The sequence below is a fragment of the Octodon degus genome, unplaced genomic scaffold (genome assembly GCF_000260255.1).
Source record: "Octodon degus isolate 3935 unplaced genomic scaffold, OctDeg1.0 scaffold00103, whole genome shotgun sequence".
Lineage (NCBI taxonomy): Eukaryota > Metazoa > Chordata > Mammalia > Rodentia > Octodontidae > Octodon > Octodon degus.
Genome location: NW_004524679.1, coordinates 3,856,709 through 3,872,089, shown reverse-complemented (window position 1 = coordinate 3,872,089; position 15,381 = coordinate 3,856,709). Strand labels below are relative to the sequence as shown.

Below are 15,381 nucleotides of genomic sequence, written 5' to 3'. Positions count from 1 at the left end.
TATATATGATTGCTAAAATGATTGTACTTCTTATGTCTTTGTTTATTGAAAGGGACAGTTAATAATTTTTTAAAATTTACTTTTGAAGGTATTTGGTATATGGTCTCCCTACACAGCTTGGACTCATAGTGATCCTCCTGTTTACAGTCTCCCCAGTGCTGGGATTACAGGCATGCATCTCCATGCCTGGACTCAGTGGCCAGCTCATTATGCCCGGGGGCAGGACTGGTGTGGCATGTGGTGCCGGAGATTGAACCCCAGTCCCTGTGCTTGCCTAAGCAGGCGCTTAGTCCGCTGAGCTATCTTGCCAGCCCAGTACTTAATTGTTTGATCAATTTTTCATCCTTGCATCTGGCAATATCAACAGTTACTTGAACAGTGTACAACCATTGTTAATTTCCTATCATCTTGTTTTCAAATTCTGTATCATTTTTATTGTACTTTTTATTCTTTTTGTTAAATGAAATACAGGAGCTGAGGAAATGGCTAAGTGCAATAAGTGCCTAAGTTTAATCCCTGGTTATGGAAAAAAAAATTAAATACAGAAAGACTACTATAAATATTACCTTGCCTTGAAAAATACCCAAAGTTTGTTCTTAGATGTGTGTCAGAGCTGGGGATATAGCTCAGTGGCATAAGTGCTGATGTGGCAAGCATAAGGTCCTGAGTTCAATACCTGGTACTACACACAAAAAAAGATGTTTGTAAGAAAAGTTTTCATTTATAAAATAAAATGATATAGATGAATGTAGATTATCTTAAAAGAAAGTGGTGACGCTAATGATTCATGCTAGTGGTTTATAACAACCATGATGAAGTGAGATAACTGATAGGTATTTGAAGTGTGTCGTGTGATTTTATGTATTTATACAGTGCCAAACTCAACTAAGTATTGTGTTCTGTGTTTTCCTTGTTTTTTTCAGACTAAAATGTGAAATTCATGTTGTGCTCAGTTAATTTCCTATTATATTTATTGAATTGTAACCAATTTTCATTTTTAAAACAAGTTATAGCAGAAATTACTGTGCATTTTATGTACCAGAGTCTTGTACAGACTATACAATTGCTCTACTATTGAGCTATCACATCAACCGTTTCTGAATTTTTTTGTTTTCGAGACATAAGTCTCCCTAAGTTATTCAGGCTAGATTTAAACATTCAGTCTTCTTGCCTCAGCCTTCTGAGTAGTTTGGATTAAAGGTTTCATGACACAAATAGTAGAATTCTGTCCTTTAAAACTGAATTACTAGCTCTCTTTTTTTCATATTGTTTGGAAGTTTAGCCCAGTATGAAGCTTAGACATGTTGTTTCTTCAAATTTGTTGTATAATTTTTTAGTATATGCCTGAAAGCATGTATCTTGAGGATTAAATTTAAGTAAGCAATCTTTAAATACTCCTAAAGAAAACTAATGTGAGGTAAAGGCTGCTTGTTACTAGTTATATCAGTTTTAAGAGTAATTAGAGGTCATCCATAAATTGTATTAGTGTCTAGCCAGTATTTGTTTTTTTGCAATATTTCCTGAACTTTTTCAGTGTGTGTGTGTGTGTGTGTATATATATATATATATATATATATATATATATATATTTTTTTTTAATGCTGTTGTAGATTTCGGACTCAGCAAGGAGTCAGTAGATCAAGAAAAGAAGGCGTATTCATTTTGTGGTACAGTAGAGTATATGGCTCCTGAAGTAGTAAATAGGAGAGGTCATTCTCAGAGTGCTGATTGGTGGTCATATGGTGTACTAATGGTAAGTAATACATTTCTTCATTATGCTAACATATATTACTATTACTCTAATTTTTTTAATTTAAATTTTGGAATGTACCAGTTAAAAAGGACTTCTCATATTATTAACATTTTAAAATTTTGCATAGATGATATATAACAATTAGTATTCTCTAGTTCTATATTTATAAAGTGGCTACTAAAAAAGTAAATTGCATCATCACTATATAACCAATTCATACTTGAAAGTTAGAGAAATGTTGGGCAAATTCTAGGTTTTGGAATGTAGAGTATAGCAGTTACAAGACATTTTAATTAGATGGCATGATATTTATCACCATAACATGTATTATCTTATAGTTTTTTTTTATTTTGGGTATGAACCAGAAAGATTATAATCTTCTTGAAGACAGAAATTATGTATTATATTACTTTTTGTCTCTTACAGTCATTATTGTAGTGACTGTTCAGTAAATGCTTACTTAAGTAGATTAACTAGTATGAGATTAAGTACAGAATTTGTAGTAGTACATAAGATAATAAAAAGAAATCTGATAATATGTTTGATTTACTTATCACTTAATGATACCTCATGACACATCCATTCATTAAAATATGGACATTGCTGCAGGGCAGTGCAGTAGAAATTCATGAATAGTCGAACATTTTGTATTTTCTGTAACCAAAATCATGTACAGTCTGGTTGGGGAAATGATTATCATGGCTAACCTGTTCAGAAGTATGTAAGGTGTTTAGAGTAGATTTCATGAAATTACATAAGGAAATTAGAGGAGGTGAAACATAAGGGTAGATAAAATGTAAATACAGATTCCACCAGAACAATCTATGGAAAATATAATCTTATGTAAGTATTTTAATACTACATTTATTGAGTTTTCACAAGATTAATACAATTAATCTCTGGCCTCTACAATACAAGAGGTGCTCAAAATAGTGGTCATTTGCTTCCAGACATGTATTAGTATGGTGAAAGACTGCTTGGGTAACCTTGGTCACTGAGATTGCTGCCTATTTTCAATTTGCTGTCTAAGGCCAGCAGTGTAGTAGGCTTTTTTGATATGACATTCTCTAGAGCCCTCCATATAAAGGTAATACCATCTGTTGAACAAAATCATGCTAATTTTATTTTCCGGAAAAAGAAAAGTTGCAAGCTCTGTAGTTGCATGTGGAGGTAGAGAGTATTGTGATCATATATTAGCAAAGGCTTAGAGAGCTAATTTGTTTTGAATAGTAAAGGATGAGTTTGGATGTGGAAGAACTGAAGTTATAAAACTACAAATATATGCTTCTGATTTTTCTCTTGGCATTATAGATTTTTAAATAGGATCATTCAAGAAAAAGTACATTTTTAGAAGGTTAGACTTGGCGGCATTATATAGAGATTGGAAATGGAAGAAACTAGAAATAGGAAGACTGAAGTGATCTAGGAGATAATTTTATCATTGTAAAACTTTATTTAAAAAGGAAACCTTGAAGACTTTTCAAAGAAAAACAATTTTAGCTGCAAATTATACATAATTATATATAAAAATCAGGTGAGTTGATGATAAAGATTCTCTAAAAATTATGGAATTTATCAGTTTGAAAGTATAGATAAATAGAAATGAACTAGATAATAATAGCTAGTAGGAAAAGAATTTTATTTATTTATTTATTTATTTATTTATTTTGTTTTTTGTCTTTTGAGACAGGGGCTTGCAAACACAGTTCTGCTATAGGTTAATGGCTAGGCCTTTGGTGCTGATAAATTACATGCAGCAGTAGAGCAAAAATCAGAACCATTTAACAATTTATTTAATATACATCCACATATATTTGTCTGTGTCTCTCCCTGCCCTACTCAACTACTGAACTTGAACTATGAAAGACAGAATTTCAAAGTACTATCCTTTTCTGTTGTGTTTCTGCCTCTCCCAGCTCCTCCACCAGTCCTATTTGAGAGGAAATGCTGTAGTTTGGGAAAGATAAAGACTGACACAGCAGATTTAGAGTCATCAGGGTATAGGAGATAAGCTGAGATTTTGAGTGTAGCCATTCAGGGTAAAATCATTAAGTCCAATTTGAAATTTAAATTTTAGGGATATGAAAACTCTTAAATGAACTGTAGGTAATGTTTTAGACCTACTTTATACATCATTATTTTATCATGTAGTTCTCAGTACATCTCTCTGGTAAGGTATTTTCCTTCTGCTTTGTGGAAAAATTTCTTTTTTTTTTCTTTTTTAAAAGTGTTAGTACACACAGGTGCACGTATAAGTATTTGTTCTGCTTTTCCTCATTGTTTTGCTTGCTGTACATTGGGTGAGTAAATAGCAGTTAGAATGACAAAATTCTTCTTAGGCAGGTAAGAGTTTTAAATATTTGTTTTGTACATTTTCCCTTATTATGGAAACTTTATTTCAAAGCATATCTCTGCTTTAAAGGAAAATGCCTTGTATTTTCAAATTCTTTTATTTTCCAGAATTAGCCAAATTATAATTTTAAAAATTGTTTGGTTTCATTTGCTACAGGTCATCTATCTATTAAGCTATTTATAGAGAGCAGGCTATTAAACATGTGTTTCTGTAACTAACCTAGTTTTGTTACCTCAATTTAGCTGATTCTTATCTATACCCTGTATGATTTGATGATCATGTGGTATTCATATAAATTTTTTTCTGAATAATTTCATTATATATTTTAAGCTGTGTTTAATTGATTGTGATTATTTTCTTTTGTTCTATTTTTAGTTTGAAATGCTTACTGGTACTCTGCCTTTTCAAGGCAAAGACAGAAATGAGACCATGAATATGATATTAAAGTAAGTGTAAACAGTATATTTTTATTCGGGGGGAAAATGTCTTCTGTTGTGAGAAACTTCATATTGTTTTACGTTGAGACAAAAGAACGATTTTTTTTACTGTCATTTCTCTTCTGCCACTGTATAGAGGACATTATTTTCCATTGGAAATCACTTTTAAATACTCTGTTTGATATTTCTTCACTAAAAAATGTAGCCAGAATTAAGTGAGACTTCCTAAAATCATCTTTTGCAGAGCAAAACTTGGAATGCCTCAATTTCTCAGTGGTGAAGCACAAAGCCTTCTGAGGATGTTATTCAAAAGGAATCCAGCAAATAGATTGGGTATTGTTTGTTTGTTTGTTTGTTTGTTTGTTTTTTACTTTTCTTAGTTCTTATAATGGTACTGAATATTTGGGAGGATAACTGTTTTTCAATTTAAGTTTATTTACTGGTACTATATGTCAGTACACAGAACTGTGCATATTATATATGTGGTTCAGGAACAGTCAACTCTGGTATGAAACTGATTTTTCAAATGGAGTGATCTAGTTACATATAGCAGGTACACCAATAATCCCAGCACTTTAGGAGGCTGAGGCAAAAACATCACAAGTTTGAGTTGAGCCTTGGCAATGTAGTGACATAGTAAGAAGCTGTCTCAAAATAAAATTTTAAAAAAGATTATGGTGTATGAGGGGTCATAAAATATGCAATAGATGTTTACATTTTAAAGTTTTGTTATTGCAGTAAAGACACATTATCATTAATCCTCTCAAAATACGCTCTCAGCTACACTAACATATGATTTGAGCACACTTATCCCACTACTCTTGCTAGTTTCTGAAACAGTTCTGGAAGCCCTCTTTCCTCTTTTTAAGAGGTATGACAAAAAAGTACAGTTAATGCTGTTGCATGGTGACATCCAACTGAGAGGAAGGCTTCTGAAATCAGTACAGTATGTCCTTATACACCTTATTCACTGGATCTAGCAACATGCGAATACTTTCTCTGCCCCAAAGTCAAAATGCCTTTGAAACAAAAATACTTTAGGGTTCAGAAAATTCAGAAAGCATGATAGCCTAACTAAAAATATTAATGGAATAGGACTTTCAGAACCTCAGGAAATATCAAGGTGTGATATGTGTGCTTGAAGCAAAAGAAAGTGTTTTGAGGGAGACTAATGACAGTGTTTTCTGTAATTTTTAAACATTTAAATGCATACTGTACCTTTTGTTCATCCATGCTATTCAATGTGAAGGCCCTGCTTTCATTCTTTAGTACTGGAACAAAAAAATGGAGTAGTTCAGCTTATCAAAACTTCCTTTACCACGTATGATCATATTTAACATAGATTATGTCCTTTGAAATAATAAACAAATTTTAATCCTTTATAGATAATTATCTTATATCTTTTGTATCTTTTATCACTAATCATTCACGGTTACTACATGTCAGTACACAGGGTAAATATTTTGTCATTCCTAGTAGGTTTCAAAGTAACTTTTATGTTCTCCAAACTGCTTGTTTGACTGCTTTCCAACAGTCTTTTTCTAGATTTAAATGTGATCTGGTTAGTTTACATGAGTGCTTGTGTTAAAATGTCAGCATCAGTTTATTATTTGATGTTTTAATTTGACACACACACACACACACACACACACACACACACACATATATATATATATATATATAGAGAGAGAGAGAGAGAGAGAGAGAGAGATCATGAGCTTTATTATGAAGAAAACAAAATATGTTGCAGGTTATGTGGAATGTGAGTTCTGTTTGAGATTGGAGGCATTTTAATATTTCATACTAATATGCAGTACCAACCGAACATTAGTTTTTGATGGTAGTAAAGTAAAAAGACAAATTGATAAAATGCCCGACAAATTATAGACAACTCACTTCAAAGGATATTTGAAATACATGTAGTTCTATTTATAGATGAAGCCTAGAAGACAGGTAACACAACTGAAAGAGAATAATGCCAGTAAAAAACTACTTCTATTTTTATAGGTTCAGAAGGTGTTGAGGAAATCAAAAGACATCTATTTTTTGCAAATATTGACTGGAATGTAAGTTAAGTAGAAAGTTTATAAATGAATTAAAATGAGCAAAAAATTTGAGTAAACTGCAATCTGTGGGCCTTGCTGATAAACTTAATCTTTTCTTTTTAATTTACTGTGAGATCTTTATTGATATCATGATGATTATTTTGAAGCAGGAAAGATGTGGGTAACATTTAACAAGTTTGCTTGTAATTTACATGTTATATATGGTTAATATTATGTCCATGTTTTAGAATGGAGAATGTGAGATAATAAGAGAAAAGGCATGAAGCATATGGTAGTCTTAGGGTAAATGAATTATAAAGAATGTAAAGTGTATTGAATTTCAGAATTTTCATTGTCATATACTGAATTTATTAGGAAGTATGTATTTTACTACAGATTTCTTTAAATGTTGAGAGACTATAAAAGCAGAAACATTGAGAAAGTCTGTTAATTCATATATAGATGTTTTTCTAAAAAAAAGGTATTGTACTTTTAAGATTTTCTTAGAAGAAATAACATTTTGTTTTATAGTGTAGCTTTGTCTATTTTATATATTAATAATCATAGCTAAACTTTTTTATCCAGTGTGACAATGGTATTAAAAATATTTTAAAAGGAAAAATGTATCTCTTAATTTTTAGGGCTGATGTAGGAAGCAGTCATTCATTGACTGAATCGTTTTTTTAAATCTTGTTTGTAGAAAAAAGTTTCAGTGCTCAATATTTAAATGCATTTTATATAATCTTAAGAATGTAATGCATCATAAGCCATTAGTATTAACATACCATACAGTGGCTCTTTTTTTTTTTTTTTTTTTCGTACTGAGAATCAAACTCAGGTCCTCTGGCTTGTTAGGCAAGCAGTGTTGTGCCCCTGAGCTATATCTTGGCCTTGGCTCTTTTCTTTTTCATGGTATTAAGAATTTTCCTTTAGTTTGCTTGTATTCCCTTTTTTATTTTCACAGTGATTCTCTACACTTTTTCTTATCTAGACAAAACTAATTTTCCCCCATTATTGTTATACTTAGACAATTTTTGTCTATTTACTTTTAAAAAATGGTATTGATTTTTACTGCCACGTAAAAATCAATGCATATTTCTAGGGTGCTATATCATGGTTCAATACATAAATACATTACATTTTGCCTAAACTAAGGTAGGCATTTATGTCTGTTCAAATATTTGTCATTATTTATAGTGTAAATTTTCAAATACCTTTTTTTCCCTCATAATTTTATTGATAAACAAATAGCAATGAGACAGTTTCAAATCAAATCGCTAGGACAGTTTCAATAACTTTTATATTCTTTTCATATATATATAATACATTACTGTTAATCATCCTGATATACAATAGACTAACACAAATTGTGACTTCTACCTAACTCAAGTAGAGTTCATATTGATCAACCTTTCCTCTTCTCTCCAGCTCTCTGTTATTGAGGTTTTTTTGTTTTGTTTTTTGGCAGAACCAGGGATTGAATCTGTTACTGGTTGTAATTTAAATAAATCAATGGAAGTTTTATGTATTTAAATATTTAGAGATTCATATGTAGCAAATCCCTAGTATTTTTTTTTGCACTGTGGGACTTTGAGCTTTTAAGAAATCATTTTCTAAAATATATATGTGGATTTCATATAATTTTCTGTTTTTTAAAATGTATTTTAACTCATATAAAACAAAATTTACATGTTTATGAGATAGAATGTAATGTTTTAGTATATGTAAATGTCTGTCATGTTTAAATCAGATTTAACGTATCTGTATTCTGAAACTTATTTCTTAGTATTGAAAACTCAAAATAATGTTTTTTAGGTTTTTGAAATGTACAATATATTATTGATATATAGTCACCTTATTGTATGGTGGTAAATCAGGACATTTTTCTCCTTAGTAAAGGAATTTTGTATACATTGATCTACTGTATCCAGTTCTTACCTTCCTCTCCTTTTCCCAGTCTTTAGTAGTCACCATTGTACTCTATTTTTTTACCATTGTACTCTTGACTTCTGTGAGAGTCAACTCTTTTAGCACATACATGAGAGAAATCCTATTTGTTGCAGTCTTTGCGTTTGCTTGTATGTTTGTAGGGTGTTTTCCACTTTTTTGGTTTTTTTTTTTTTTTTTGGCGGAACCGGGGATTGAACTCAGGCCCTTGCGCTTGCCAGGTAAGCGCTTATTCCACTGAGCCATCTCCCCGGCCCCTGTTTTGAACTTGTGATCTCCAGTTCCATAAATATTTTTAAATGATGATATTTCATATTTTGCTTAAGGCTGAACAGTATTTTGCTGTGTATATGTAACACATGTTGTTTACCAGTTCATCAGTTGATGGCCACTTTGTTTTTATTTCCTGGCTGTTTTTTATGCTGCTGCAATGAACATGAGAGTGCAGAAATCTCCTAAGCACACTGATTAAATTTCCTTTGATTGTATATACACTATTGAGAATTCTGGGTAATTTTGTTTTTAATATTTTGAGGTACTTTCATACTAATTTTCATAATGGCTGATTTATATAATTTACATTTCTACAAACACTATCCAAAATATCCTTTTTAAAAAAATATTCTCACCAGCAATTATGTTTACATTTTTGAAAATAAGCATTTTTGCTGGGGTGAGGTACTATCTTATTGTGGTTGAATAACTAGCAGTGATGAGCATTTTTACATAAACTTCTTGGCCCTTTATATGTCTCATCTGAGAAATGTGTATGTATATATGTTGCCCATTTTTATTCTTTATTTGTATATGTTTGCAGTAAATAATCATTATATTCATGATATGAAGTTGGTACATACATATAATCCATCCTGACTTCATTACCCAGTACCTTTTCCTGCCCCTTCACCTTCCTCCATCTAGCTCTTGATCTGTTCTCATTTTCAAAAAAGCCATCTCCTTATTTCCTATTTATTGTCCATTTGTAAAGCAGTTTTTTGGTATTAACTTTTCAGAATCCATTTTTATATTCTGCATATCAACACCTAATTAGCCAAATTTGTCTCCAATTCTGTAGTTTTATCTGAACAAAACTATTGTTTTCATGTGCTTGCAGAAAGTTTTTATTTTTCTATAAGCCCACTTGTCTGTTTTTAGTTTTGTTTCTTATACCTTTGGTATTGTTTTCCAAAAGATTATTTCCCATCCCATTGTTCTGAGACATTTTCCCTATATTTTCAGGTTCTAGTTTTATATTTATGTCTTTAATCCAGTTTGTGTCAATTTTTATAATTGGTGAGAGGGTTTAATATCATAAAACTTGTATAAATATAATATTTCTAGCACCATTCATTAAAAATTCTTTGTTTACATGGCATGTTTTTCATACCTTTCTCAAACATTCGTGGCTGTAGATGTATCAGTTTACTTTTTCTCCTCTCTGTTCCATTGGTCCGTGTGTCTGCATCTATGCCAATAACATACTGTTTTGATTCCTTCAGCTTTATAGTATGTTCTGCCCTCAGGTAATATAATGCCTCCTTTGTCATTTTGTTCAAGTTACCTATGATTATTGGATTTTTTTGGTAGATTCCTGTCAATTTTAGAACTTTCATTATAGTTCTTTGAAGAATGTCAATGGCATTTTGATGAGTGTTTTAAGTAAAATTTTTGATCACTTTGAGTACCATTCTGGTCAGACTTTCCATTGCTGGGATAAAATAACCAACATCCACAACCTAAAGGAAGAAACATTTTGCCTCCATGTTTCAGAGGGTTTAGTCATAGTCAACTGGTTGTAAAGCAGAAGTGTCATGGGAGAGGGCATGGTGGAACAAAACTGAGTTCATGATACTAAAAAAGCAGAGAAGAGGAACAGTGCCATAGAGTAAAAAGGATGAAGGATTTTGAACCCAAGGCCATGTCTCTGACTTCCTTGTACATACCTGGAAGGGCATTATTACCCTGTGGGAATCTCAAGCTAATCAAATTGACAGTCTGCTTTGACCATCGCATCATAACGTTTGTCAACTTCAGATACAAGTGCATTTCACTAAATAGTACTTAATCCCCAAATAAATGAATGCAAAGTCAAAATTCTACCTAACATTTCACAACTATGCTACATATAACTGGAACATAATAATCTGTCCATCAAAGTCTAAAAAAGCTGGCATTGATAAAAAATCCAAGTCAATTCCTTTTCTAATATGGCATAATCTTTGCTGTACGGCCCTATAAAATTGAAAGTGATTTACATAATCACAGTGTATAGTGGTATAGCTTAAGTGTTCATATTCAAAAAGAGACAAGTGGGAGATAGAAAATACTGTCACTAAAACAAGGGTGAAAACTAGTAGGAGAAATATCAAGTCTCATAGCTTCATGTCCAGAATCTAGGGTACATAGTATTGAGATTTGAATTCCAGAGGGCTTCTGCTGTAACACCCCTATGGCCTTGTCAGTTAAAACTCACATGGTCTATCACTTTGGTTGACCTTATTCACAGCCTACATCTTTTATCTGCAGATATTCCACATTTTGCATCTCTAACTTCCTGGGATCACCACTGCAATTTTAGTCTTATTCGTACAGCTCTATACACTGCCTTCTCAGAGGCTCCTTTTCTGACTCTCCTCCCAGAAATATCCTCCATTTAAATATGGGAGGAAGCCTCCTTAATCCCACAGCTGTGTGTTCTGCATTCCATTAAACCAGTATCCCATGGACAACACCAAGGAGTAGTCAGGAATTACTTCTTCAAACATTGTTTTAGTGGCCTGTGTGTACCAAAATGGCTGAGTACATTGAAATGTAACCCAGTGAACCAATTCATTAGGATCTTCCCATCAAGCAGATATCTGAAGGACTATCTTCTCAAGCAGGTTAACAGTTTTGCACTTTGAACCTGAGAAGAAGTCTTAATGATTTCTGAGATGCCCTCAAGTCATGTTTATTTATTTATTTTTTTAAAGAGTACAAAATAATGATAGAAGAAAAAAAACAGCATTAGAAATGATACAATATTTCACTAAACAAAGTAATAGGAATTCAACAATATTTGCTCCATTACATGATGCTGTCTTCAAATTACTTCAGATTACCAGATAAAAATGTGTAAGTTTTTTTAAAGAAAAAAAAATAAAACAACAAAGAAGTTATAAGAAATTCAAAAGAGGAAGAGAAAAAAATCAAAGTAAAAAAAATAAGCATTAACTGTTCCTTTCAAAAGACCAGCAGACATTGACAGTATGACTATCCAAAGCATTCTGCATATATATCTAAATATATCTTTTTCCCTTCTTTCATTTGTCCTTTTCCTTATTCATGTTTTTCCTTTCCTTTGAACCCTTTCCCTTTCACAGTAACTGCTGAACAAAGTACTTAGTTTCTTCTTAATGCTGATTTCTTCAGCAACCAATTTTACATGTCCCTTCTTGGGACAAAATTTTAAGTTTTTCAAATCTTTCTGCTCTTCCTTTTGTTCTCATTTTTCACTATAAATGTGGCAAAAAGCAAACAGCAGGACCCCTGTCTGAGTGCTGAACTACCTTGAAAGTTCTTCTACCAGATTACCTAGTCAATATCCTTTAAACTGAGCCTTCCACATTTTGCATCTCCAACTTCCTGGGATCACCACTGCACTTTTAGTCTTATTCCTACAGCTCTGTACCTGATTTTTTTGTCAGAGGTATCAAGCATTGCCTCCAATGTAACTCTCAGAAGATTCCTTATTCCCAGCTGAAGCCTCATGAGCCTGGCTTTACTTTCTGAATTCTTTTCACTATTCTAGTCTTAATTGCCTCACCTGCTCTGCTTATAGCCTTTTAGTTTGTTCCAGCCTGATTCTCTAAACTTTTCCAAGCTCTTCCTGTAAACCGGCTGCAAACACTTTTGATTTACCTAGTCGGATACGCAGTTCAGTTGCATCAATGACCCAACTCTCAGTTACAGTTCTCTTTGTTGGCTTTGCTGTTGCTGGAACCAAATGCCCAACAGTCACTAAAAATTGTTTATTTGGCCCATGGTTTCAGAAGAATCAATTCAAAGTTGGCTGGCTCCATGGCAGAAATATGACAAAAAGAGATGGCAGAACAAAGCTGCTCAGTTCATGACGATTGGGAAGCAGAGTAGGGGAATACATAGACTCTAAGCTCATGCTTCTATGACCCACCCAGAAATATTGAGAAGTGTGCTTTATTATTCTCTTGGGAGGTGTCAAAAAATTAAAATTAACCATCCACCTTTACTATCTCAGGTAGTAGAGACATTTTAACATTAGGTTCTTCTAGTTAATGATCAGGACATATTTTACCATTTTGTGACCTTTTCAATTTATTTCATCAGTGTTTTGTACTTGTCAATGTGGAAATCTTTCTCCTGCTTAGGTAAATGTCTGCCTACATAGTTTATTTTTTTGTAACAATTGTGTATATAACTACATTATGATTTCTGATTCATATAATTTGCTGTTGGCAAATTGTGTTGCTTTTATGTCCTACAAATTTGCAGAATTTATATATTAATTAGTTCCAGTGTAATTTAGTGGACTCATTGCAGTTTTCCACATATAAAAAGATCATATCATTTGCAAACATGATAATTGGACTTCTTTTCAGTTTCAATGAATCTTTTTGTTTTTGGCTTGATTACTCTGACTAGGAATTCTAATATTATGCTAAATGAAAGTAGTAAAAGTGGGCATCCTCTTCCCAAATCTTAGAGAAAAATCTTTCACTTGCCCTGCATTCAGTGTAACAGTTACTGTTCAGTTACAACAAATAGCCTTTGTTCTATTGCAGTACAGTCCTGTAACTAATTTGTTCAGTGTTTTTATCATGAAATGATGTTGAGTTTTATCACATTTTTTCTGTATCAGAATGATCATCTCGTTGTAGTTCAATCTGTTGTGGGTGTCATATTTATTGATTTGTATATTTTCAACCATGCCTTTATCTCTTGAGTGAACCTCTTCTGATCATGATAATCTTTCTAATGTGCTATTGAATTCCATTTGATAGTATTTTATTGAAGAATTTCCCTCTATGTTCATCAGTTATCTGGGCTTGTTATTTTGATTTTTTTGTGTTTTTCTTTATCTGGTTTTGGTTTTGGTGTTGGGGTGATTTTTTCATTTTCAAATATATTTGGAAGAATTCCTTCTTCTTTCCGTTTTTGGAATAGCTTAAGGAGAATTTGTATTAATTCTTCTTGAAACACTTGATACAAACCAGAAATGAAGCTGTCTGATCCAGAAATATTCCTTGACAGGAGACTTTTAATTATTGATTCAATTTTATTTCACTTCTTATTATTGATGAAGCCAAACATTCGTTGCTCAGAGTTCTTAATTCAGTTGGCTCCTCCCTAAAATGGTATCTAGCTAAGCATGCTCTCCAGGGAACACAGTAGTTGCCAGCTATTGTAGTTCACAGCATCTACAGCTTTGTTCCACTGGTTTCTTTGTCCCTCAAGGCTTCTGGAGTCATCTGCCTTCATTGTGCCTCTGTAGATTTGATCATCCTCTCTCACACCAGAAACTGGGAGTTAGGGAGAAAGTACAGTTTTGCACTTCTTTTTTCTGTGTTGATGTCTACCTTTTCACTTTTTCTGTGGGCTCCAACTCACCCTTCAGATTTTTCCCTTGTCCTAGGGATCCATCTTTGTCTGATTCTTCCCGAGGTTGTTATATTCTAATGTCTGGATTGAAATCTGAGAGAAACTGATTTCCTGCTATTTAACATTCTACCGTCTTCATGGAACTCTTTTCTGAAATATCTATTTATGCCCCCACCTTCAGTCAGTTGTTAGTAGTAAAGTGATTTGGTTGTGAGCAAGATGTAACTTCTCTTTTTGCTTTTTTAGTGTGTATTTTTATTTTACCATAGTAAAAGCAAACACTGTTTCTCACCTGATTTCTTTTGCTCTTTGAGGGTACAGTGGAACCTCGGTTCATGAACATAATTTATTCTATGGTTTTGGAAAAGATGACTGTTTGTGTTTCTTTGGTAAAAGTGTTGTGGTTTCATTTGTCACCTGATGTAAAGTTTGCAAACAAAAAGTTTTCCCAATGATTCTGTTTGCAAATAAAATTGTTTTCAAACAAAAGCATTCATGAAATGAGGTACCACTGTACTTCAGTGATTGAATCACTTTTCAACTAAGTGTAGTTCATTTATAGGAAGACATTATTACAATATCTTAGCCAAGATCGTATTCCACCTATATATGTTTAAACATACAAATTTTAACAAGTTACTTTGGGACAAAAATGAAATTTTCAGTTCTATGATATAAGCACTAAATGATACATTAATATATGTTGCATGTAAGACACAGTATTTTAGACAAAATATAGACTTCATGAAAATAATTTAATGCATTTTAGCACCTTTAATATTATTAGTTATTTCTACCTGGTGACATTGTGATATATCCTGTATTGTTGTACCAGTGAGAACTGAAGTCAGTTGTTCCTATCCAAAATTGCAACCTATTTCTTCCTTTTCAAAGCACTTTGGGCCACATTATTGTTTTTCCTGGCCTCACTCACTCTTGGACTTTGTCTCTTCACTTTTCTGAAATTTGATCTACAGATATCTGAACCCTATGGAATTTTTTTTTTTTTGGGTGCACTTTAAGGAAGGTTCTACATGGTGTTCAGGGTCTCACTACTAGATCGGACTCATAGTGATCTGCCTATTTACAGCCTCCCAAGAGCTGGGATTACAGGCACGCGCCACCACACCCAGTCTCAATTGCTATCTCAGTGCACTCCAGGGGCAGGGCCGGCACAGCAGTCCTGAGGCTTGAACCCCAGCCCCTGTACCTGCCTGCAGGTGCTTTAAT

The 15,381-nt window shown here is 32.8% G+C and overlaps 1 protein-coding gene across 2 annotated transcripts in view; it reads left to right on the top strand.

The window, feature by feature from the left end:
- The window catches only part of Rps6ka6 (ribosomal protein S6 kinase A6), a 174,661-nt gene that overhangs the window by 93,868 nt on the left and 65,412 nt on the right, over positions 1-15,381 (top strand). For both annotated transcript variants that reach the window (XM_004638813.2, XM_023723784.1), the window contains exons 9-12: positions 1,611-1,753; positions 4,482-4,552; positions 4,788-4,876; positions 6,551-6,609. In XM_004638813.2, the coding sequence (XP_004638870.1) occupies positions 1,611-1,753; positions 4,482-4,552; positions 4,788-4,876; positions 6,551-6,609 (362 nt within the window). The remainder of the gene's footprint in view (positions 1-1,610; positions 1,754-4,481; positions 4,553-4,787; positions 4,877-6,550; positions 6,610-15,381) is intronic.